This window comes from Agelaius phoeniceus, chromosome 3 (genome assembly GCF_051311805.1).
Source record: "Agelaius phoeniceus isolate bAgePho1 chromosome 3, bAgePho1.hap1, whole genome shotgun sequence".
Lineage (NCBI taxonomy): Eukaryota > Metazoa > Chordata > Aves > Passeriformes > Icteridae > Agelaius > Agelaius phoeniceus.
In genome coordinates, this window is record NC_135267.1 from 36,114,047 (window position 1) to 36,137,052 (window position 23,006).

General features: G+C 36.1%; 1 protein-coding gene across 5 annotated transcripts in view; it reads left to right on the forward strand.

Moving 5' to 3' along the window:
- The window catches only part of ASAP2 (ArfGAP with SH3 domain, ankyrin repeat and PH domain 2), an 84,665-nt gene that overhangs the window by 37,748 nt on the left and 23,911 nt on the right, over positions 1-23,006 (forward strand). For 3 of the 5 annotated variants that reach the window (XM_077175060.1, XM_054629972.2, XM_077175059.1), the window contains exons 6-14: positions 5,361-5,490; positions 7,637-7,722; positions 9,089-9,164; positions 9,657-9,743; positions 15,000-15,103; positions 15,213-15,282; positions 20,285-20,372; positions 22,167-22,215; positions 22,324-22,490. In XM_077175060.1, coding sequence (XP_077031175.1) covers positions 5,361-5,490; positions 7,637-7,722; positions 9,089-9,164; positions 9,657-9,743; positions 15,000-15,103; positions 15,213-15,282; positions 20,285-20,372; positions 22,167-22,215; positions 22,324-22,490 — 857 coding nt within the window. Of the gene's footprint in view, positions 1-4,848; positions 4,963-5,029; positions 5,239-5,360; positions 5,491-7,636; positions 7,723-9,088; positions 9,165-9,656; positions 9,744-14,999; positions 15,104-15,212; positions 15,283-20,284; positions 20,373-22,166; positions 22,216-22,323; positions 22,491-23,006 lie in introns of those variants that run through there. The other 2 variants (XM_077175061.1, XM_077175062.1) reach the window with 2 other exon arrangements.

Genomic DNA, 23,006 nt, shown 5'->3' on the forward strand with positions numbered 1-23,006 from the left:
CTGTTTCTGGGAAGGCTGATTACCTCTCCTTCTTTGCCATTCTCCTTTTAAAACTGGGCATGAGGTCTCTTTTGCACAACTGAGGGAAGAGAACAAGTTGTTTGAATGTGCTTATGGCATTTTAAGATCCAGGCATTAACAATACATTACTGTGAAGAAATGCAAGTGCTCATCTCTAGAAATAACTGTCATTGATTTGTTTCTGAACTATTTGAAGTCAATGGAAAAATGAACAAAGTCAAATAAAGTAATCTGTTAAGATGTCTGCACAACTATTTAAGTGATGCTATTTCCAGTTTAGTGAACTCATGTTTTGCACAATATAAAACAAATTTATCTGAAAATTCTGCAAGCATTTCTCAATTTACTTCTTCAGAGCTCTAACTTGACACAGAAGACCATTGATATTCATAGCTCCTAGGTATTTCTGCCATGCTTCCTTTTAGTGCAAGTACATAAGACGAAGTGGAGGTCACAGCTCGTAAATAGTGATATAGAATGAAAGTGCTAAACAAGGTTGCTTAAATATAAAATCATAGAATAGAATAATACAATGATTTAAGTTTGAAAATACCTTTAAGATGATCAAGTTCAACGATAAATCTAACGCTGCCAAGTCCACATCTAAAGCATGTCCCTAAGAGTTACATCTACACATCTAAATAGCTGCAGGGATAGCAGCTCAACCACTCCCCTGGGCAGCCTGTTCCAATGCTTGGCAACCCTTTCCAGAAGAATTTTTTTTCTAATATCCAATCAAAACTTCCCCTGCTGTAACTTGAGGCGGTTTCTTTTTCTGCTATTGCTTGTTACCTGTGAGAGGAACTGAAATTCCACTGCTAAAACCTCCTTTCAGGTAGTTGTAAAGAAGGATAAGGTCCCCTCAAACCTCATTTTCAACAGCCTAAAGAATCCCAGCTCCCTCAGCCACATCTCATCAGACTTGTGCTCCAGACCCTTCACCAGCTCTATTGCTCTTCTCTGGACTTGCTCCAGCACCTCAGTGTCTTTGAGGGGCCCAGAACTGGACACAACACTTCTGTGGTGAGGTGTGGACTCACTGGTGCAGATTACAGGGGGATGATCACTGCCCTGGTCCTATTAACCACACTATTACTGATACAGGCCAGAATGCCATTGGCCTCCTTGGCCAGCTGGGCACATGCTGGCTTGTGCTCAGCTGGCTTCTGACCAGAACCTCCAGGCTCTTTTCTGACAGGCAGCTTTCCAGCCGCTCTGTCCCCAGCCTGTAGCGCTGCTTAGGGTTGTTGTGATCTAAGTGTGGGACCTGGCACTTGACCTTATTGAACTTCATACCACTGGCCTTTCCCAATCAATCCAGCCTGTCCAGATCCCTCAGCAGAGTCTTCCTACCCTCCAGCAGATCCACATATCCCCCCAGCTTAGTGTCATCTGAAGGCTTACTAGGAAGGCACTCAGTCCCCTTTTCCAGGTGATTCATAGAGATATTTATCAGGACTGGCCCCAACACCAAGCCTAGGGAATACCACTAGTGACCAGTCACCAGCTGGAGTAATTCCATTCACCATCATCCTCCAGGCCTGGCTCTCCAGGCAGTTTTTTTGCTCAGTGAACAGTGTGCCTGTTAAGCCATGAGCAGACAGTTTCTCCAGGAGAATCCTGTGGGAAAGGCTTAAAGTGTCAAAGGCTTTACTGAAGTCCAGGTAACTGCTGGTAATATACTGTTTCTTAAAGTCTAAGATTTCATATTAAGTATTTTTATTTTGAAATAGATTACCTATGAATTAAATGGAAAAGTCTTTGAATGAATCTGCAGATGTGAAATGATGAAAATATCCTAGCATATTTCACTCCTTCTGTCTTCTTCCCCTTTATCATTCAGAGCAGGATGTATGGAAGGGAAAACCTTTCAAGCATTTCCAAAAGGAAAAGATGACTTCTTCATTGAGGACTTGAGTGTTAGGAGAGGCATACTTTACTGTGAGCATTGACAGACAGTAGGGTGAAATGAAATGGAGGCTTTTTCACCAAAAAGCTGGAGGGCCCAAGCCTGGAGAGTCAGGCTGAAAAGGAAGACTAGACAAAGAAAGGATATTTGAAATGAAAATGTCTAATATTATTTTGTCAAACAAAATAGCCTTCAGAAGCACTTCTTTTTCCAGAGGGCTACCAATTAAAGTGTGTTCCTTCCAGGTGCTATTCTCAGTCTCTGCACCTTCTCATGTATGTACCCAGACTCAGCCTGGCTGACTGCTGTGTGGACAAGGAGAAGAAGAATGACAGAGTTGCTTCCCACCCAGACAGTTCACTACTGCTGCATGTACACAGGGTGCTCTAATTTTTTTTACCCTTACTGACTGACAGAAAATAAATACAAGTTTTTGGTGCTTATTTATACCACAATCTCTATGACAAAATTGATTTATTTGAGATGAAAATTGTAATTTATATTGAAAGATGGTTTCTTTTCAAATTGAAATGGTAAAAATAGTCTTATATTGGAAAATGAATGGGTGAGACCATTCACTTTGTATCTCTTTGACTTTACTGTTGTAATTGTTCATCCTGTATTTCAGCTTTGCTTGTCTGTTACACACATCTGACCTCACTGTATATTAGTTATGTGCAGCTGTCTTGTGAATGGACTGACGTGTGCTCACATTTTAGTCTTAGTCAGCAAAGTGTCTATATGAGATATGTGCTGCATGAGCTCCAAGAATAGCAGCATTACAAAACATTTGCTGCTTTCTTATTGCTTCTAGGGTATTTTTTAGAGTTTTCACAATTTTCTTAATAATTTGGGTTAATTGATCTGCCTGGAAAACCTAAATACCCTGCAACATTTGGAAATCTCACAGTGTAGTCTTACAGGAATGTCTTTGCCAAAAGGATTTGGTTAATGTCACAATAGACTGACACTTGAAGCTGAGTTGATCCCTGCATTTGGATAGGACACTCAGCCAGCCTTTAGCACTCAGAAGATTTGTGTGAAGAAGGATTGTGAGGGGTTTCTTTGTTTCCCTAGAAACAAAGTGTCCAGTAGTGTCAGTCAGATAGGAGGTAGCCTATAATTGTGCCAAAACAACAGGGTAAATTCTGAATTACAAAGATGAAGATGTAGTTAGTTATTAAAAGTAAAATAATGAGGAAATGTAAATATGAAATGCACAAGGCATGTATCTCTGATATTTGTCACTGAGAGGTGATTTGGAGTTTTTGGTAAAGTATCTTTTTGAGTTTTTGAAAACAGGTAGCCTGAAGCTCCACCAAATGGTTTCAAGGGTATCTTTGTCTGAATTGCTTGATAGAGGTCAGTATATTTTCATCTTGGTTTAACTATTTTTTTGCCTGTGGAGTATGATTTATCCTTTAAAGAGCAGAAAGCACTCTTTCACCAAAATCTAGCTTTCTTTAAGAGGAGTACAATGTATGCTGTGGTATTGTGCATAATGTTTGACTGTTTGGCAGTGTTAGCTGTCTTTTGGTTTAGCTAGCATTGAGAGGTACCTTGTGGCATGCTAATAAACTCCTAAGATTTTGGACTTGGTTTCATTTTCTTATGCTTGAGTATTGTTCTCTGTAAAAAATGAAAATACTATACAATGATAATTGGTAGTTATTAGCCTTCTCACACCTGGTCACATGTTAGTGAGTTCTCTGGCCTCAAGAACTGTTAGGTTAATTTGGAAATTGAGAGAACAAAAACATTCTGGATCTTTCCTCTGAGGTTGACTGTTTTAGAACTATCAAATATGATGTAATGTAAACTCTTCTACAGTGTGTGCTAGAAATGAGCTGCATATTCATAATTTTCTGTGAATCCTTTTTCTAGTGGTTTATCTTTCCTGTTCAGGATTGTCTGGTTAATTCTTGTATCTGGACTCTTGTTTTCTGTAGCACCTTCAAAATAGCATAACTGGTAGTAATTGGATAAGAGTGAGGACTTATTCTTTCTGAAAACAGAACATTCTGGAACTGAGTTTTAATTCAGGCAACTGGAGGTTTTCAGAACATTTATTTCAAAGGAGAGGTTCTTCCTTCCAAACGTCTACTTCTGGCGGGATGTGATGGGCTGAGGAGGAGCACAGTGCTGGCTGGATGTGCTGGCTGCTGCAATACTGCACAGGGCTGCCTCTGCTGTGCCTGCCTGCGCTGAGAGCACAGGGGGCTTCTTGAATTGCTGCTCAAAATGCTTCCCAGTGGGAATGCTGAAGGGAAGGATTCATGGAATAAATTCTTGTTTTCCCTTGCTGCTTGAGGTGTAATAGGAGGCAGTTCCTCATTTATGAGAAGTGTAAGTACAGAATATTTTGTTGTCTGGAAGTCCTTAGATCTTCCAGACATTTTCCCATAAGCTGTTAGGGTAATGTTAACATCAGGTTAAGAGACTACTTGAGACATGTCACCTTTTCAGAGAGAGAGCTAAGAGACACTTGACTACCCAAGAGGAGGTAGGACAGTTGTCTGTGTTATTTGTTCCTCTGATCTCCTTCCTGTATTCCTTGTTCAAAAGTAGTATAGCATTTCCTCAGGAAGCTCTTTTCAGAATTTGAGGTTCTAAACGACATGAGTGGCAAACTAAAAGTCTTCAAAAAGTAAACACCCTCATCTATCTTCTTTCCTTAATATATATATGTATTTATGTTAGACTTATCTAACTGGGTTGTCAAATTATGCTACTGCATTTAGGAATAATAGGGAGAATAGCTTTAACAAATGCAGAAGTGAGTTTATGGGAATAGACCAGGCATTAGTTATTCATTTATATTCTGCAGGAGAACCTGTTTTATTCAGAGCTCTTGGAAAATGTTCATGGAAACTTTTAGGGAATTAGGACAGCTGGTCTAGCAGACTTTGAAGTCGGCAACACAGCCGGCTGGTCGGCATTCCCAGTGCCAACTGGCTCAGCAGCAAGTAGAGACAGCAACTGTGATTTTGGCTTAGGAAACCCTGTATATATAGAAGATGACTTGATGACAGGCAAGACTCAATAAATCTGGTGACATAACTGAACTTTGTTAACCAGTGTTTGCTCTGTTGGGATTAAACATCCCCCTATGTTTTCAATTAAAACTCATTATTTTTTTCTGTATTTTCTTTCTTTGGAGCAGGAACTTAGTATGTACTTCTCATTGACTGTCTTTTGGAATATTTGTCAGAACATTACTTTAACAGATGATTAATTAGATTTCAGCTACTGTATGTCATTGCTGATCTTTAGTCATTGTCAAATTTCAAGTGAAATGTCATCTGGAAGTAAGTCATATGCAAAGCTACAGTAGTTTGGCTCCGAATCCGTCAGTAGACTTTGTGAATAATCTGATTTCCTGAGAGGCTTGGATTTCTCACTTCATTGGCTGATTCTTTTTGCCTTATAGTACAAAAATAGAGAAGGAGAAAAAAGAGCATGCTAAGCTTCATGGAATGATTCGTACAGAAATAAGTGGAGCTGAAATTGCAGAAGAGATGGAGAAAGAAAGAAGGTTCTTCCAGTTACAGATGTGTGAGGTAAGATTCAGTGTGAAATTATTATTATCATTATCATCAATATTGTTATTGTGCTGTTTGTAGGAAATTTTTGAAAAATGCAATTGTTTAAGAGTAGCTGTGATATTAAAGGGAAATGCCAAGTTACTTGTTGACTCCATTTGTGAAAAAACATTTTTTTATCATCCTGATGGGCAAACTTTGCAGGAAATTTAGATATTTTCTAATTTCACTAAACAGCTAAATTAATGCAAATAAAACACTGAGAGATTATAATAAATCAGTCTTTACACCACTACTTCACTGTAAGTTATTTTAAGCCCTTGATCATTCTCTGAATTGTTCCCTGTCCTGACAGCTGTTGCGTTATTAGGAGGAGAGGCTCTAGTCTAGCGCACTGCTGGGTTGGTACAGGAAAAAAGTGCTAGGGATGGAATCTAATTGTCTTTCAAGTTGTTTCAGAATGTTTCTACTTCAAAATCTCCGTGGTTTTGCAGTATGTTAAATCTGATGTGAATATTTTTGGTTCGAATCATTTAAGGATATGTCTGGTACTGTGGTTGGGAATTCAAGTTGCTGTGTTCTTTTTTAGTACACATTAGCCCAAAAATACACCATGGGTGTTTCTACTGCCTTTCCTGTGATGATGATAGCTAATTTGACTCATATGCCAGCATAGCATAACTGCAGTTGTCCTGGATATTACTTTTAGTAACTATATACACTCATACATAAGAGAAAAGCTTCACATTGCTATACAGAATCACACTAAAATGTTCAAAACTGATTAAGGGATTTGAGTAACAAATAAACATATGGATGTTGTCAGCTAATTGCCCATCTATATCCTTCCTAAGAAACAACTAGGAACACATGCTTCTCTCTTGCTGTGTCACAATAAAGGAAGAGTTCACTTTAGTCAGTTGTAGTGATAATGAAGGGTGAAGTTTGTGAATTTGGATTAAATTACCTTCAATGTGGAACAGCTGAAGTGTATCCTGTATTTCTTCTGATTTTGAGGAAAATAAGTTTATACTCTGTTACCTCTGAATAGTTGTGAAAGAGATCTTTGGTTTTGTTTTGATAGTAAGTCAGAAGGGTGACATATTGAAGTTTTATCCTAAGTATAGACTAGTTCTCTATAAATTATGAGAGTGAACTGAATACCAAATGCCTAGAGCTCCGTTTTAAATTAACAGACAGCTGGAGAGGTGATTATTGTAACTAAATACTATCCAGTGCACATGACTACATTTAGGCTCATCATTTGTTCACCTGAACCAGCATAAGAAGCTGCAATATTGAAAGCTGGCACTTAGATGCTGCTTTACTTGAGCTGATTTAAAACATTTAGGGTGTATGGTGAGAAGGGGAAACTCAGATGCATTAAAGCATCATTAAGAAGACGTTCACTCCTTCGCTTGGAGGTCACTGGCTAAGTTAGGGTTAAAATTTATTGTCATTTAATGGACAGTTAAGAACTATGATATTTGATCAATCATACTTCTGCTTGCATGGCTGACATTTTATGTTATGATATTATGGGGAGGAGCTGCCACTTAATGTGGACTTTGATTGTGCCTTTTGCAAAAGGACAGTAATTACACTTCTTTTGCACTTGACAGTAGATTAATTGAAAAATCTCTTGCTAAACTGTAATTTGTTGTAATTACCATGTATAAGGATTTGATAAAGACAACTACAAAATCAACGGGCAGATTTCAAAACTTGTTAAAATAATCCCTCACTTTTATTTTAGCAAACTGCTTTCCTCCTTAATGACATCTGTTTGGTAATGAATTAACAACTAGTGAGATACATTTTTAGATGTGCTACTAGGTATAAGAATGGGTTCCTAAATATACTCTACAAACCCTTTCATGTTTTTTTTTTTAACAGTGGCTTTCCTTAGGAGCCCCAAAGCATATTCTAACAATTTGAACAAATCATAGTGAAATGTCCTCACAGGATATCAAAAGTCAGCAGTGACAAGGCTTCTTTTTGTGTGACTTAACTCATGAAGCCACGTTTTGCTGCATTTAGGTTTTTTAGGTTTTCTTTTAGGTTTTGTAAATCTGCAACTTGTTGAAGTAGAAATGAAAATAAAGTGGAAAAAAAGCCCTGTAGCAGTAATAAATAATTTGTTTTCTGAATTACTGTTTTACAGTACCTACTGAAAGTCAATGAAATCAAGATTAAAAAAGGAGTGGACTTGCTTCAGAACTTGATCAAGTATTTTCATGCTCAGTGCAAGTATGTTTTACTTTTCATAATCTCTACACTAACTGGAACAACATTTTGTTTTCAAATTTTTACATCATCATAACACTTTTCTAGAACTTTTAAAATCTTAAGTTTCAGCTCTTCTTGCTGATGTCTTTTGACAGATTGCTTTTGTCAGATTAGTTATAGGTATTGTTACTATATTCTGAAACATGTAATGAGATTGAGCTTGTTAAATTGAATATAATTGTATGTTCCAAAGGAATACTGAACAATAATTTGCCATGTTTATAAACTACTCTTCAAACAGGGCTTTTAGTTTTATCTATTACTTTTAGTTTTGATGGACTTCTTTGAGTGTATCTAGCAATGATCTAAATTAATTATGCACTCAAGAAAAATAAGTTGCCTAAGCAGTGGAATAAAAGTGTATTGAAAGAGTCACTCTTTTTCTAGTTAATTGGAGGAGGATCCAGTGGTAAAACACAAAGTTCTCGTTGGAATTATGTGCTTTTGCTATGATACTGTTACAAATCTGTCATGTAGCAATGAAGTTACAGCTATAAACTTGAAAGAGCCACTGCTAACTTGTTGAAATCAGTTAAGTTTTCATCTTAAAACACCAGTTTGCATCTATGTATTTTTTCCTTAATGCCTTTTGTTTTTAAAATCAGTTTCACTTGTAGTGTGTCATTAATCTGCTCTGTCCATTTAATAATATTTTAGCAATGTAAGTGCTGTGTTGCATTGTCACTTTCATGACTGCTTCCCGAGTGAGAATATTTTATGTTGCAAACAGTGCAGCAACATTTAATCAAATATGCATGTAACTGTGATTTCTTATAATTTATTTTTTAAATCTCAAATTATGTTTTTAAAGAACTGGAATACTTGGCATAGACAGCATTACTCTACCAATTCAAAATACATGTACTACAGAAAGATGTAACATTCTATAAGCTCACTTATAGAGCATAATTAATGCTTTGGAAACAGAAGGGTTTTCCTTTAGTAAAAAGATTGCATCAGACATAAAATTATGTGGCTTCAAGAAATCACAGTTATTTTATATGGAGTTTTGCTGTTCTTCAAGTGAATCTTACTTGTTCTGGGCCTTCACAAAGTGTGATAAGAACTTGTATTTGAGGTGAGAATGAGGAAAATTTATGTGGCAATGGATTGTGGCAGTTTTGAATCTAATTGCGGATTTTGCATGTTAGAATAAGCTACGATGGAAATAAAGAGGTGGATGAGTCAAAGATTAATTTTAAAAAGTTTACTATTTTGAAGTTTATGGCATGGCATAATAATATGCATGTCTTACTTTGGCAACTTTTAAAGCAGAAAATTCAAAGTAAAGTTTCATAACAGCTGGCTTTTTGCTTTTCTTTTTAAGTTTCTTTCAGGATGGGTTAAAAGCAGTTGAAAGTCTCAAACCTTCAATTGAGATGCTCTCGACAGATCTTTATACAGTGAGTAGCAACATTTCATGTTTGTGTGGTAAATTTAGTTTTCTACAGTAGAAGCATTATCATTTTGGTTCAGGTTGCCTGGCTGCTTTAATAGTCAGCATTAAGGTTGAGAGTAGATTGTTGGTAAAGTCTTGTTTTAATATGACATTCAGAAGTCTTAGTTTCAGTTCAGGACCCCACTGTGTAAAATGTTATGAAAATAGCCTTTGCTCAAAAGTGTCTATTAAGTGGAAAATAACCTGTGGTTTCAAATGGAACACAAGGAAGCAAGAGCATTGTGAGGCAATATCAAAGCCTTAACCCAGCAATATCCTAACCATTATCAAGTTTTCTGAAAATACAAGGGAAAATAAACTGATCATATCTTTTCTTTTCACTTTCATTCTAACTGAATATTTCTCAAAAAATGAACCAATTAAGCAGCAAATTTTAAAGACCTGCATCAAAAGTTAAAAAAATGTTATTTTTAACCTGTGTTTTTCTTCATTCAAGATTAAACAAGCACAAGACGAAGAACGAAGACAATTAACACAGCTCAGAGATATTTTAAAATCAGCACTCCAAGTTGATCAGAAAGAGGTGAGCATATAAGGTGGTTTAACTTTGGAATACCTATTTTAGTTACTTGTAATGTAATGTTAATATTCAAAATAAAGGTATTTTAACTTTTATCAGACATTTAATTCCTTTTGTTAATTCATTTTTGTTTTGAGGCTGATGTTGAATGTTTCTGACAAAGGCATTTTTTACAAAAATGAATGCCCTCTAAAAATATGAGACTTACTGAAAATAATTTATTTTCATTACCAGTGTTGTAAAATATTTTGGATGGTGCAGTGTTGCTCAAACTGAGAATGAAAAAACTTGGGCAGTATCAAGAAGACCATATAGAACCTTATCTCACAATATTATTCCAAACTCTATAATGATTATGTAAAACTGAACTTCAAATCCCAAAACACCTCTGTCATCATCTGCAAAAAATGACAATCAAGTTTGGTACTCAGCTTCAAAATGCCAGTGTTCAGATGTGCAAGAGCTGGGTCAGTTTGGCAATCCGATAAGTATTTTTTGAGTTCCAATTATGATTGCCATTAGACTTAATGAATTCTGGAGTAGTCTCAAACTCTGATCTGGAAGTAAGCATCTTTTGTATAATGCAGTCCTAAATACTGGGTCTACTTTTGTTTCAGATTGCTAGTGCCTCCTCTTCATATAAATAAAAGCCAGCCAGCTTCCTTTGTGTGGCTGCTGGGCCATGAGTGAGTGATGAATGAACCACCCCCCCACTTTTCAGATTCTCTTTCTGAGTGGGATCACAATGAAATAGTTTAGTCTGCAGAACTCAGACTTCCTTGATCTTTTCCGGTCTTGCTTTGATCCTCCCCTAAAAGTTATGGTGCCTCCTAGCTCTTACTGGTGACAGATGATGGTTGTGGAGCAATGTAGTCTAGTGAAAGGTGTCCTTGCCCACAGCTGGGGGCTGGACTTGATGATCTTTGAAGGCCACTCCCAACCCAATCCATGTGATTCTGTGACTTGCAGACAGGCATTTGGAACGGTCTGGAACACTCCTCACTTTGTCACCTTGGGAAGTTTGTGATAATGACCATTGTGTACAAAGTCCCACAAGAATCAGCAAGCACTTCCTTAGAAACTTGCCTGGAATTCAGGACTCACTGATTTGCCAAAAACTTCCAAATTTGAGCTTGGTAGAATGAGACGCTAGCGAACCTTGTGGAAGTGGTGACACTGCTTTGGGTTAGCCGTTGATTGCCCACTCCCAAGAAAGAGCTTTTACTGTTTGGGGTGTGTTAGCAGGTGTCCTCTTTTAGTTGGGTCTGTGGCTTTCTTGGTTGCTGGGAATGTCTATCAGTAATACTGATATTAAATATATATGGAAGATGTGACAAGTACACATTTTTTCACATACTCAAAAATTAATAATACACATACATTTATTATTTCTACTGAGTTTGTGACATTTAGAAATACAAGTATAAAAAGTGCTTTATGCTGTAGTCATTATTTAGTAATTCTTCAAATTTAGATATAGATGCTTACCTGCAGAGCATGAGAATTACTATAATTATTTTTAAAGCTTTTTCCAAACATCAATTAATCAGTGGGATGCCGAAGAGTTCCAGTGGGATGCCAGAGAGTTCTTATATAATTTACTGTACAACCCACTAATATTATTCTTGTTGCACTGTAATTTTCTTTACTATAACTGATTTCTTTTTCCTTCCTGAAATGCATTTACATTTTGTGACCGAAGTCTAGGAGAGTAAGTGTTACTATGTTTTAATCAAAATAGTGGCATGATTTGCATTCAGATTTCAAGAAACTGGATTTTTCCTCTGAGCTTTTGTCTGTTGTAATGAAAAGATTAGTTCTTTCTCCTCTTTGGTGTATTTTATTACCCCCCCCCCCCCCAAAAAAAAAAAAGAAAAATATTATCAAAAAATTTATCAGACTCTTCTTGGGAAAGAAAATTGTTGTAAGACAAATTGGTGATTACCTTTATACTTTCTTTTGGAAATTAAATCCAGTTGCTTGATTTGATGTTCTTGCAAGATTTTGAAGATATATGTATTTTTAATTAAAATGGACTTAATGTATGAAATGACAGAATGTTGACAAACATTGTTCCTGTTACGTTAAAGAAATTTAACACACACAAGCACTCTTGGTGAACCTTTTTTTTGTTGTCCCTATGGTTTTGTTGTACATAGTTTCTTCCTGTACACAACTTCATTAAACCTACTTTATATGGAAACTTTATTTTTAAATGTTATTTTGTGTGCACCTTCATAATTTTTAATTTTTAAGCTTTTATTTTTCAAATGTAGAAGTTCTACAAATTTCAGAGTCAACCTTAGAGTTGTATTGCCTTAACTGTTCTTGTTCCCATGACCTTGGGTGAGGTCACCTCCTGTGACTGTAGTGTTTAGATTCATTTCTGCTTCTTTGTTAGAACCTATAATCTATTTAGATCACTGCAAAATAGGATATGTGTTGTATTTCTTGACAAAAATTACGGTAGTTTTGCTATAAGAGAGGCTGCCTGCAGGGGGTTCTGATAGATATGTCTTTTGGAGACTTTGTGGGGCTGTAATAGGGATAGGGATGGATCTCAGGAACATCCTCCTGGCAATTATCCTGCAAATGTCAGAGACGCTCAGGCTCTGGAAAAGCTATAAGAGCTTTTTTTGGCAGCTTTGCACACAGGAATGATCTAAACAGTCTAAAATCCCACTCCCTGGGAGCTGTGGAATGGCTAGCCAAAACTTGTTGTGTATAGGTTGAAGCACCTTGTAGGAAAAGTTCTGTTATGTTCACATAGTGGAGCTGACAAATAGGATCTCAGAATATCTCTTATCAGTATTCGCAGACCATCTTTAGAGAATACTGTTTTCACATTTCTTTCATTTTTGGCTCTGCTATTCAGCTTGACTTAAAAGTTAGTATATCTTCATAGACTTTGCAAGAAAGAATTTCAAACCTTTCTATGGTCAGTGAAGTGATTCACTAAGAACATGCTGCAAATTTTAAATGACTCACTTATTTTTATATGCCTATCTACATTTCAAAGTTGATAAAGTGGTCAAAGTTCAGTTCCTTAGGCTTGTGTACTTCAGCCTGTTCTGATTTTGTTATGTTAAGATATACTTAAAATGACAATACTCTGCACTAGGTGTGTGTCCTTTAGCCTGCAGTATTCCATTTCCTCCCATAGGTAATGGACATTGTTTCTGCTTTTCCAATGAGGCTACTGGGTCTGACCCTGTTATCTGTGATTTCTATCTCTGTTTTGTGTAGTATGCAAACCAGAAATAAGGGAAGATCCTTGGAGTGCCTGCTTATGGAAAAGGCATGCTGAAAGGAAGGATATTAATTGTGGTGGTGATTTGTGGGGTGGCTACCGTCTCTTAGGAGCTGGATCAAAATCATGAACTTCTTGTCAGACAGCTGTGGAAAACTATCATTTGGCAATCACATTGGACGGTATTGATCTGGACATGACCTGAACTGAGAATTTAAAATGAACAATATGTTTATCCTTAAGATCTTTTAATGAAATAGTATTAAATTTTTTAGATCCTGTTCAGAGTCATGAATGTGTGGAAATACACGTCAGCTGCTGCAACTTCCTCTCCTGCTGAAATGAGGCAGGAAGCTTGTATTATTGGTTTGCCACTTTGGCCAAACACAGCAGCTGAGCATAAACAGATGAAGGGAGGTAGCTGAAATGAGGCAGAAAATAATGCACAAAAAGTAGCAGCACAGACTAATGGGAATGGTACTATGAGCAGGTGTTGGAGGTCATCAGTAATCTTTACATAATTGAGGATGGGGAGAACTGAAATTAATTTCCTGTCAGGCCTCTAATCTTGTGAATGGAGTTCCTTTACTGGCTAATGGGAGGCAGAGATCAAGGCATTGGTAGGGCACAATAGGCAGTGTCAGATCAGATTTTCTTCAAAAGTCAGTAAATGTATGCATGCAGCAGTTTTTAATGAGTGACAGGAATATTTTAAAAATGTTGTTCTGGCTTTATGTTGTGCAGAGTGCAAAACCAAATAATTATATGTAAACCAACTAGAAAGGAATGATAAACAGACTGGTTTAAATCTAAAGAGATGCTTTGTCAGGCTCAGGCAGCTAAGTGGTAGTTCTTTGGGCCTTTTAAAAGCTCTGATGGTGTTGTAGCTACCTGGTATGGCTTCCTGGATCACGTGCTGAGAGGCAGGGAGAGGGCACAGGTTGCTTCTCTTGAAAAGGAGCACCAAGGAGTGCTGCAGCCTGTGCAGAGCTCAGCTCATGGCTCTCAGGACCACTGAGCTCCTGCAGTGTATTCAGGATGAGCCTGAAATCCTGCAGCTTGGAGGTGAGGAGTCCTAAGCACTCTGAACAGAGGTGTATGTGGGAGCTCTGTCCCTACCATCATGTTTAGAAATGCTCATAGTCATATGAGTGAGCTGCTTTGTGTCTTTTTTCCTTACTATACTGGTATTATATGCCATATATAGCACAAGAGTAATTATGTCCATAGAGCAATGACAGTGGAAAAGAAAAAAATGAAAATTTGAAGTAATAGTCACTGTTCCTTTGTGCATTTATAAGTCCATTCTGTCATGTTACTGCTGTTAATATGGTATGACACATCAGATTCCTCCTTTTCAGGTTCTTATTTTTTAAGAAGTTGGACTCTTACAGCAGTGGGTCCTGCCTCTAGGTAGTTCTGAGAGCAGTGAGAAGGGTTCAATTAATCCTTGTCTCTTCCTGTCTCAGAATTCTACTTTCTTCCAGATATTTTGCTTTAAATTATTCTTTTTTGGAAATGACTTTTCAGTTTTCCTGTATGACTCCTGAACTATGTTTCCAGGAGGACTCTTCTGCTTTTCAAATTGATGTATGCAATTATCACTTCTTCAAATTGATGTATGTAATTATTTTTTCAGTGGAAGAGTACACTAGGAATTGCAGGTAATAATAGTCTTTAGTGTTTGTATCTTGCTGTGTTTACATGAGTTGGAAAGGCCACTGCTCAATTAAGTTTTGGGTTAAAACCCCTATATATTAAGACCAAAAGTAAATATAAATAAAGGCAAGTAAAAAGATTTTGGCAGGTGCTGATAATGGATGCTTCTCAATTTTTTTATGCCCTCTGAAAAAATAAATTGATCTTGTTCTATTTTATTGAGGAGGGAAATTGTGCTTCATTTGGCCTGTTGGATTAGAGCAGGAAGGAAAAGCTGTGAAACTCATTAATGGGGAAGTAGTTTGGTTAAAAGTGTGGAATGAATCTCAAATTGCTGTTGATTATTTCAGGATTCTCAGATTCGCCAGAGTACAGCTTACAGTTTACATCAGCCTCAGGGAAACAAGGAACATGGCACTGAGCGCAGTGGCAGTCTGTACAAGAAAAGTGATGGGTAAGTACTGCTGCAGTTTGCTGGGAGAAATATTAGGCCCTAAGAACTCAAAAAATCTAATACAAAATATGTTTAAAACTGTCACCTTTCTTTTTTCTTTTTATACTAGAATCAGAAAAGTGTGGCAGAAAAGGAAGTGCTCAGTTAAAAATGGTTTTCTTACAATTTCCCATGGTACAGTAAGTATTTGTTTACAGTATTTTATGTACATGGTTGCTAATACAGAAAGGCAAGCTATGCTGGTCTATATTTATGATTTGGAATTAGCTAGATTCCTGATGCAGTGTTTTGAATATGAGGAATATATTTTTTAAGGCAGCCTTTTAGAAATATATCAAGACATACACAGTATCTAAAAATACAGCTATTTTAATGTTCATGACTGTTAATGGGAAAAAAGGTCTTTTTTAGTGACTCAGTTCTTGTAAATGTACATATTTTACCGGGCTATCTAAAAATACAAATTCTAATTTTTTTTTTTTCTAAGGTGTGGTTGGGCATTAAGCCATTTTTTAGATATGAATTAAACAACTCTTTATATTTGCAAGATAAACTGAGAATATGCTGAATTGCATTTCTCCCCCAGATTTGCTGCTGTATGGTAGTCTGTTAGCTCCTTAGGATACTAGGAGTAGCTGTTGGGGAAAATCAAGTTTAAAAACAACTTCTACCAGAATGACAAGAAATAGAGAATTACAAATTCATCTTTATTACTGCTACCAATATTTGAACATATTAACTATAACTATTAAACATTTGTCAAAATTTTAAAACTTTATGCTTTCATGGTTTGGACTTTTTGTACTTCGCCTTCAACTTGGTTGTGCTTTCCTGTAACATTTTTTATATTGTTTTCTCAAAACTTTTAAGAAAGTTTCTTGAGGCAAAAAATAACTCAGTGTCAGTATTTCCCATTCTTGGTCTAATAAACAGCCCTGTTTCTTGTTCCTGTTATGAACTGTTCTGTTCTTCATCCTGTTATGCCTGTTGCTATGACTACAAGTTGACCCTGGCAGCAAAAATGAATCAATCTCTCATTTGTGCATCTAAGCACAAGCTGCTGCCTTCAGAATTGATAATCAGGAGTTAAGGAGGAGTGTAAAGTCAGGCCTGCAGAGTCCTTACTATGGCTTTGGAATTGTCACTTGTTTATGCCTCTTCTCATTTGGGTGTGTAGGAGTGTGTCTTTCTCAGAGGGAAGTCTGTTGGTGTATTCTGTGGTGGTGTCTCCATGTGCCGTGATTGTGCCTGATGTTGGACATGTTGTACTGGTACCAGTAGGAATGTAGTTGGGAGAGCTCAGAGCTGGCAGAGGCTACAAAATCTACTTGTGGAGCAGAATTTGAAAACTTTCACTTGCAAGTACAGTTACTGAGTCTATCAAGATACTGTTTTCTTCTCTTTTTATAAGCTGTGTACTGGATGGTCTGACATTTTTAGAAGCAGTATGTTCCCACTGAAATCAGTGGAGCCATGGAGCCAGTGGAGCTGGAAATCATTCCTAAGGGAATAATTCAAATGTGAATTTAGATAGGTGCATTGCACAGGTTTGGTCTCGATGTCTTTATATTGCAACATTAAAAAAGTCCCTCCTTGTTTTAAAATATACTCCTAAAAGGTATTTTCACTTATTTGCTCACTTCCCCCTTATATATTGATGATAGCTTTATGTAAAAAATTAATTAATGTTTCACAGACACTGAAACAGGTAGAAGTTATTTTTGTTAGTTAAATTTTTTCTAGGCTGCTCTGAATGTCTTCTGAGAATTTCCAAGCTTCTCAGGGTTGATATCTCCTGGTCTCTGAAATATGATGTATTGTTCTCTCATCCCAGCAGTTCATCAAAATCTCAGAAATTCCGTTGTCAGTTTTGCTTTCTTTATCAAACACAAATTTGTAAATACTTCTCCTTTAAGGTCTAAGTATTCTTCTTGGATTTCTCTTCTTTGGTCATGTAGCCTATCTTTAGGAGGGACTACTTTGTCAGTCTCTAGAACAGCTATCTTCAAGCAATTGCAGGTTCTTAAACTGGCCTGTCAAGTGCTTTCCTGATGGATGGAGATAATGTGTTTGGTTCTCTGTCAGTCACCCAGCTGTGACCCTCTATGTGCCTGCCTGCATTGGCATATGTGCAGAAGTTATACTTTAGACAGCTAAAAGCTCCAAAGAAATCAGCATTTGTACATTTAACATATGTGGATGAAAAACAATGATAGAAGAAGATTGAAACATGTAATTAGGAATTCCTAAGTCCTTTCCAGATCAAGAATTCCCAAGGCAAAAAATATTTCAGAAACATCAGACTCCTCAAAGCTGGATTTGTGTTTAAAGAAGTTTTGGTGGTTGTTTGCAAAAGAAAGAATATAAGAGACTCCTTATCAAAACCTTTTTTGTTGGTCTTTCTTTACTGCTGAAAACCTTACCATGATGATTAAAAGGACGATCTGAAGGCAAAACAATCAGATTTCATGTTTTTATTTTGAAATTGATCACTGATATCCAGAAGAAATGCATTATGAAATCAGCCAGTCTGTTAGTAGACCTATTTGCTCATGCCTTTTGTAAAATCAGCTCTATGTTTCCTGTATTGTCTCAGAGGCCTAACTTTTTGATTCCTACACTTCTGTTTGTTGCTAGAACAGTTTATAAGTCAGTTTTGATGGATAGAGAGTTGCCATTTTTGCTGGAAGGAACATGAGTTGATGATCAGGTCTGTGTATGGCATGAAAGGTGGTAGCACTTTTCAGTGTGTTGGCATGTTAACATGGGTGTCCAAAAACTCAGCAGTAGTCTGAAATTTAATCAGAGACTCAATCAGGAAAGTAAATCTCAGACGTTTCAAACAAATAGTGTAATGTTAGTTACATTTGTTAGTCTTTTCCATGTCTAGTGTCTCCTAATCCTGCCAAGTGTCTGAATCAGTGTGGCTAAGGAGCTCACACAGCCTTACCTCCCTTTGTTTTTAAGCTTCAACTTCTCCCCAGGCAGCATCTGCCATGTAATGGAAGTGTGGTGGGCACAGACCGGGGAGGCTGCTGGAGAATGTTAGTCAGCTGCAGGATGGAAGCATGAATGAGGTGCTATCAGCTACACATGCACAGGGTCTTTAATACCCTTGTTGATGCTGACTTCAAGTTAGAGTTCTTCAGATAAAAGCTCAAGAATATGTATGGATTCCAAGCTCAGCATATTTGCTCAGGATATGCTATTGGTGTTGCAGCCATTTCTTTGTGTTGCCAGATTGTGATACTGAGTTCTTCTGCTGCATTCTCCTGTCCCGAGGGACAAGTCCTGTGGGCATTGCTCCTTCAGACCCCTCTAAAGCATTTTACTGCATTCATTTACAGCTTCGTAAGTTAGAGAAAACTAATTAGGTCCCAAATACACTTCAGAGCCAAAGTCTTGGGGCAAGGGGATTTTCTCTTAAACATGAATTGCATTTTTACATTCTGATAGAGCCTGTGAGAATGGTATATATGACTTGCCCCAGTGTCTTTATAATTAATAATTTAGAAATATTTTTATATATTTATATATAATTTATAACTAAATAATTAAAACTGTATGCACTTTTACTACTAAAAGGAAGGCTGGAATTGGAAAAACTATTTATTAGGCAGAGAATACAATGTGTTAGTCAATAAATTGTCATCTTGCTGCCTCCAAAACCTCTCTTGGGTATAATTTGTATTACATTGCCCAGCAAGTGACCTGCACATTTATTGTTTCAAAGCTTGCACGACTTTGTTTTGTCTGCTGCTTATGCTGGGCAAAGCATGAGCATACTATTTTTCAAGGACACCATGCTTTTTTTTTTTTTCCCCTAACAGGAAAAAAATACCTAATTGTTTCCTTTTTTATCTTTGTCCATGCTTTTGATTTTTTTTTTAACTGGTCTGCAGATATAATGGTACTGTTCTTTTTTGGCCAGCTATATTGTTTTGTCAGATTGTTTCAAGGGAATCTGTAATCTTTTGACTTGTTGTCCCTTGTTTTTTTGAATTAAATGTTTTCATCAATAAATTTAGATGAGATTGTGAGAATATCTACATTTCTTATGATTCATTGCAAGTTATCACATTATGTGATAGTAGTAGCTTCATTTAGTAATAGTTTTGTTTAGATATTTAAATCTTATTTTAGTAACTTAGTCTATAAATATTGTTAGAATGCAACAATAAGTGTGGTAATGAATTTGTGGATATTGCTATCCTTATAATAGTTCTTTCCTAATGGTTTAATGATGGTTTAATGATTTTTTAGATATTATTTTCTAGAGCAAAGGTTGACTAGTTAAATCTGCTTTCTAATTTAATTATTTTAAAAGAAGAGTGGAACTTGTTATCAATTGTAGGGAGTGAAAGCCATTCCCCAAGTCAAGGTTGCAAACAAATCTTTCTAGGTACTACCCCAGGTCTGTAGCACAGGTAGGTTAAGGGAAAGAAGAGTGCAGAGATGCTGTTTGAAAAGTTCTTTGTAGCCTTTATGAGTCTTTCAAAATGCAGGTTCCTTGTAAATCTTGTTCTTAGTAGAACACTGTCACTTTCTGTTCAAAAAGAAACTGAAATAGCTGAGAGGAACTTGACTAGAAAATATATGTCATTATAAAATATACATTATTTCACTAGATTTTTTAGTAATCAGCTAGCTCAGTTTACTTTTTTATGTTTGCTGAAAGACTCCTCTGTGAAAACTTACTTTCCTTCACTTAATTCCCTTTAGTGATTTAAAAATTTGGCATTTGTTCTTAACTGGCTATTTGGGGACCCCTTAAAGGCATTAGCAGAAGTCAAAATAATTAATTATTGATAACTAAACAAGTAATTTTTTAAAACTAAATGTCTGAGTTTTAGGGGATTAAATATATGGATGAACCTGTCTCTTTTTCATGCCCAGTTCCTTCAGGTAAGTTTTCCTGGTTAGTTGTAATTAAAGAGATTCTACCCTTTTTCCTTTCAAAATTCTAGTGTCTATCCAGCTACCAGTAAACAAAGTCATCAAATAAAAGTAGCTTATGAACCATGATGTGGAAGAAAACATGAATGAAAACTTGGGGACCTTAAAAATTTAACAGCCATTTGCCAAGTCTTTTTGGCCAGTGGGACATTATCCTGTGCTTTCAATCTGCACCTTTCAGTCAGTGTGGGTGTACTAAAATGTGTATGTTTTATCTTCAAATAGGCTAACCGACCTCCAGCAAAGCTCAATCTGTTAACCTGCCAAGTGAAAACAAACCCTGAGGAGAAAAAGTGTTTTGACCTCATATCACGTAGGTTTGTTGTTCAGGTCTTTTTACTTGCAGCTCATAGCAGAATTTTGCATTATTTCTGTAGATGTGTCAGTAATCCACTAGAACATTTTTGCCATTGTAGAAGGCTTCCCTTTATAAAATGCCCTTCCTATGACAATTTGACCTTTCAGTTATTTTAGCATAATGCAACTAACTGTGCCTGTTTCTTTGGAAAACCATTTGTATTTAAAAGCTGTCTTCACTTCTTTTTTCTATTTAATTTTTTGCTGTCTTACAGCACAGTAACTATTTTTTGCTATGACATCACTCTTCATACTAAAAATATCCTAGCTCATCATCTTGAAAAGTTAAAACTTGTGCACAAGATCAAAAGGTGCTTGTTAAACTTTTTAAAATTTAAGTCTGGTGGTTGCTATGCAACTGTGAAGAAAATACTAAAAACATTTTCTGGTTTTATTATTTCATAATAGATAGAAAGGTGAGATAAAGAATCTACATGTTAAACCCACCAAAACAGAATAATTTTTGGATCAGAGTGGTATGATATGAAATTGTGTAGTAGAATGTTTCATTTGTTTTCTTACTAGGATATTTTACTGAAATATGTATCTCAAATTAGCTGGGGAGAAGAATATAAATGTATTCCTCATTTGTTCCTTTATTGAAGCATAATGTTCTTCTAAATGTAAGCTGTGCTGCTTATGTGAATGGGCTCGAATGCTTGTGTGCAACATACAGCTGATTCATTTCTGCTCAAGCAGCTGGCCTTCCCTGTTTGCTTTTGCACTTTCTTTCTTTGTTGATGACCATGTCATGTTTTGCCCAGTGTCAGCTTACTGCAATGTTACCACACACTTGAAAAGGCATAACTGGCCTCTTAGCCATCTCCAGATTACTTTTTCACTTTGTTTTACTGTAGAGTAAAAAAAAAACTGTTCTTTACAAAATGAAAATTGCTGTATCATGGCAAGATAAAAATCTGTTAATGTAGCACTTTCCTTTCTGTTCTTTCATATATCTTCACTGTCTTAATATTTTCCATGCTTGTAGCTATCTTTTAATATCTTTTAGCCTCAATATTTTTCAAACTTTAGAAATTTTCATCTTAGAATATATTTGCCTGTATAGCTTTACCTCTGTTGTTCTCATCAACTATTCTCACTCCAGCTCAATCGTTAAACTGTATCATATCTTATTCTTTATAGACTTACAATGTATTATCTTTTTTCTTTAGTAGTGCCCTATAATAACAATGCTTAGAATTAGAAAAGTAGTAGTAAATTAAAAATTATGAGCTTGGTTTAATTGAAACAGATTGGGGCTCATCCTGGTTGTAGTTTGGACTTTGTGTCTGGCTGATTTTTTTAGAAGTTTGTGATTGTTGGGTTTTAAGAGCTCATTTGAACTCTTTAAGTCTTTCTTACATACACAAATAAACTCAAATATGGACTCTATATTTTACTCCCCTCCCTCCCAGCAGAACTTTATATTTGTCATGATGGAGGTTATATCCAGAACATGGAACATTTCCTTTGCTCTCCTGCTGCTTCTGTGATAAAAGCACAGCCCCGAAAAAAGCAATTTCTGTTTAAAATGCAGCAAGCCACCCTGTGTAAACACAGATGTAATCATACAGGAACTGTAGGTAGTAAGGTGAAACTTTTTAAATGGACTTTTTGTCTGTCAACACACTCCAGTGATGAAAATACAGACCTTAGGAATCAATTAATTTTAGATTTCATTGAGAGATTTCTGCAAGATGAGTTTTTCAATAACTTTTTTTAATCAGTATGTGAATTATTTATTGTGCAGACGACAGGACATACCACTTTCAAGCAGAGGATGAACAGGAATGTCAAATGTGAGTTACTTTGCTAATTTTATTGTTGACACTGGTGATCTACTGAGACTTACTTTGAACTTCAGAAGTGCCATAACACTTAATAGCAAAATATTGCTGCCATTTTAGATGGACATCTGTGCTACAAAACAGCAAAGAGGAAGCTTTAAATAATGCATTCAAAGGAGATGATAACACAGGAGAAAATAATATTGTCCAGGAACTGACAAAAGAAATTATATCTGAAGTCCAGAGGATGACTGGAAATGATGTTTGTTGTGACTGTGGAGCACAAGGTGACTCAATTAAGCATATTTCTAATTGGTAAAAATTCTTTGTCTCATGAGAATCTTTAAACTAATGTTTTATACTTTCACTTTTACTCATTATTTCACAAAAATTATACACATAGTAGAATATGCTAACAATTTAATGGAACTACTTTAATAAGATTGATTTGCTATGTGCTTATTATCAGGGGGAGAAAAGTTACTACGAAGCTTATTTTTCTCCCATGTATTTTGCTAATTGTAGCTTTTGCTTACATTAATCAAATGAACTTACATAAAATATGGGATAATAATGTAAGATTTAGGTAAAACTGAGCAGCCATAAGTTACTTGAACATTTTCTTAATATACCTTTTCTCTTTTTTTTTTTTAAATCATGTTAGACTAAGTGAAACAGGGAATATGTCTAAGACTATACTCATTTTGAGAAGAATGCTCCTGCTGACTGTGGTTTGCTGTGTTGGTTTTCTTCAACAATAAATTTCTACTTTAACCCTCTTCAACTTATTTTTAAAATCCTGC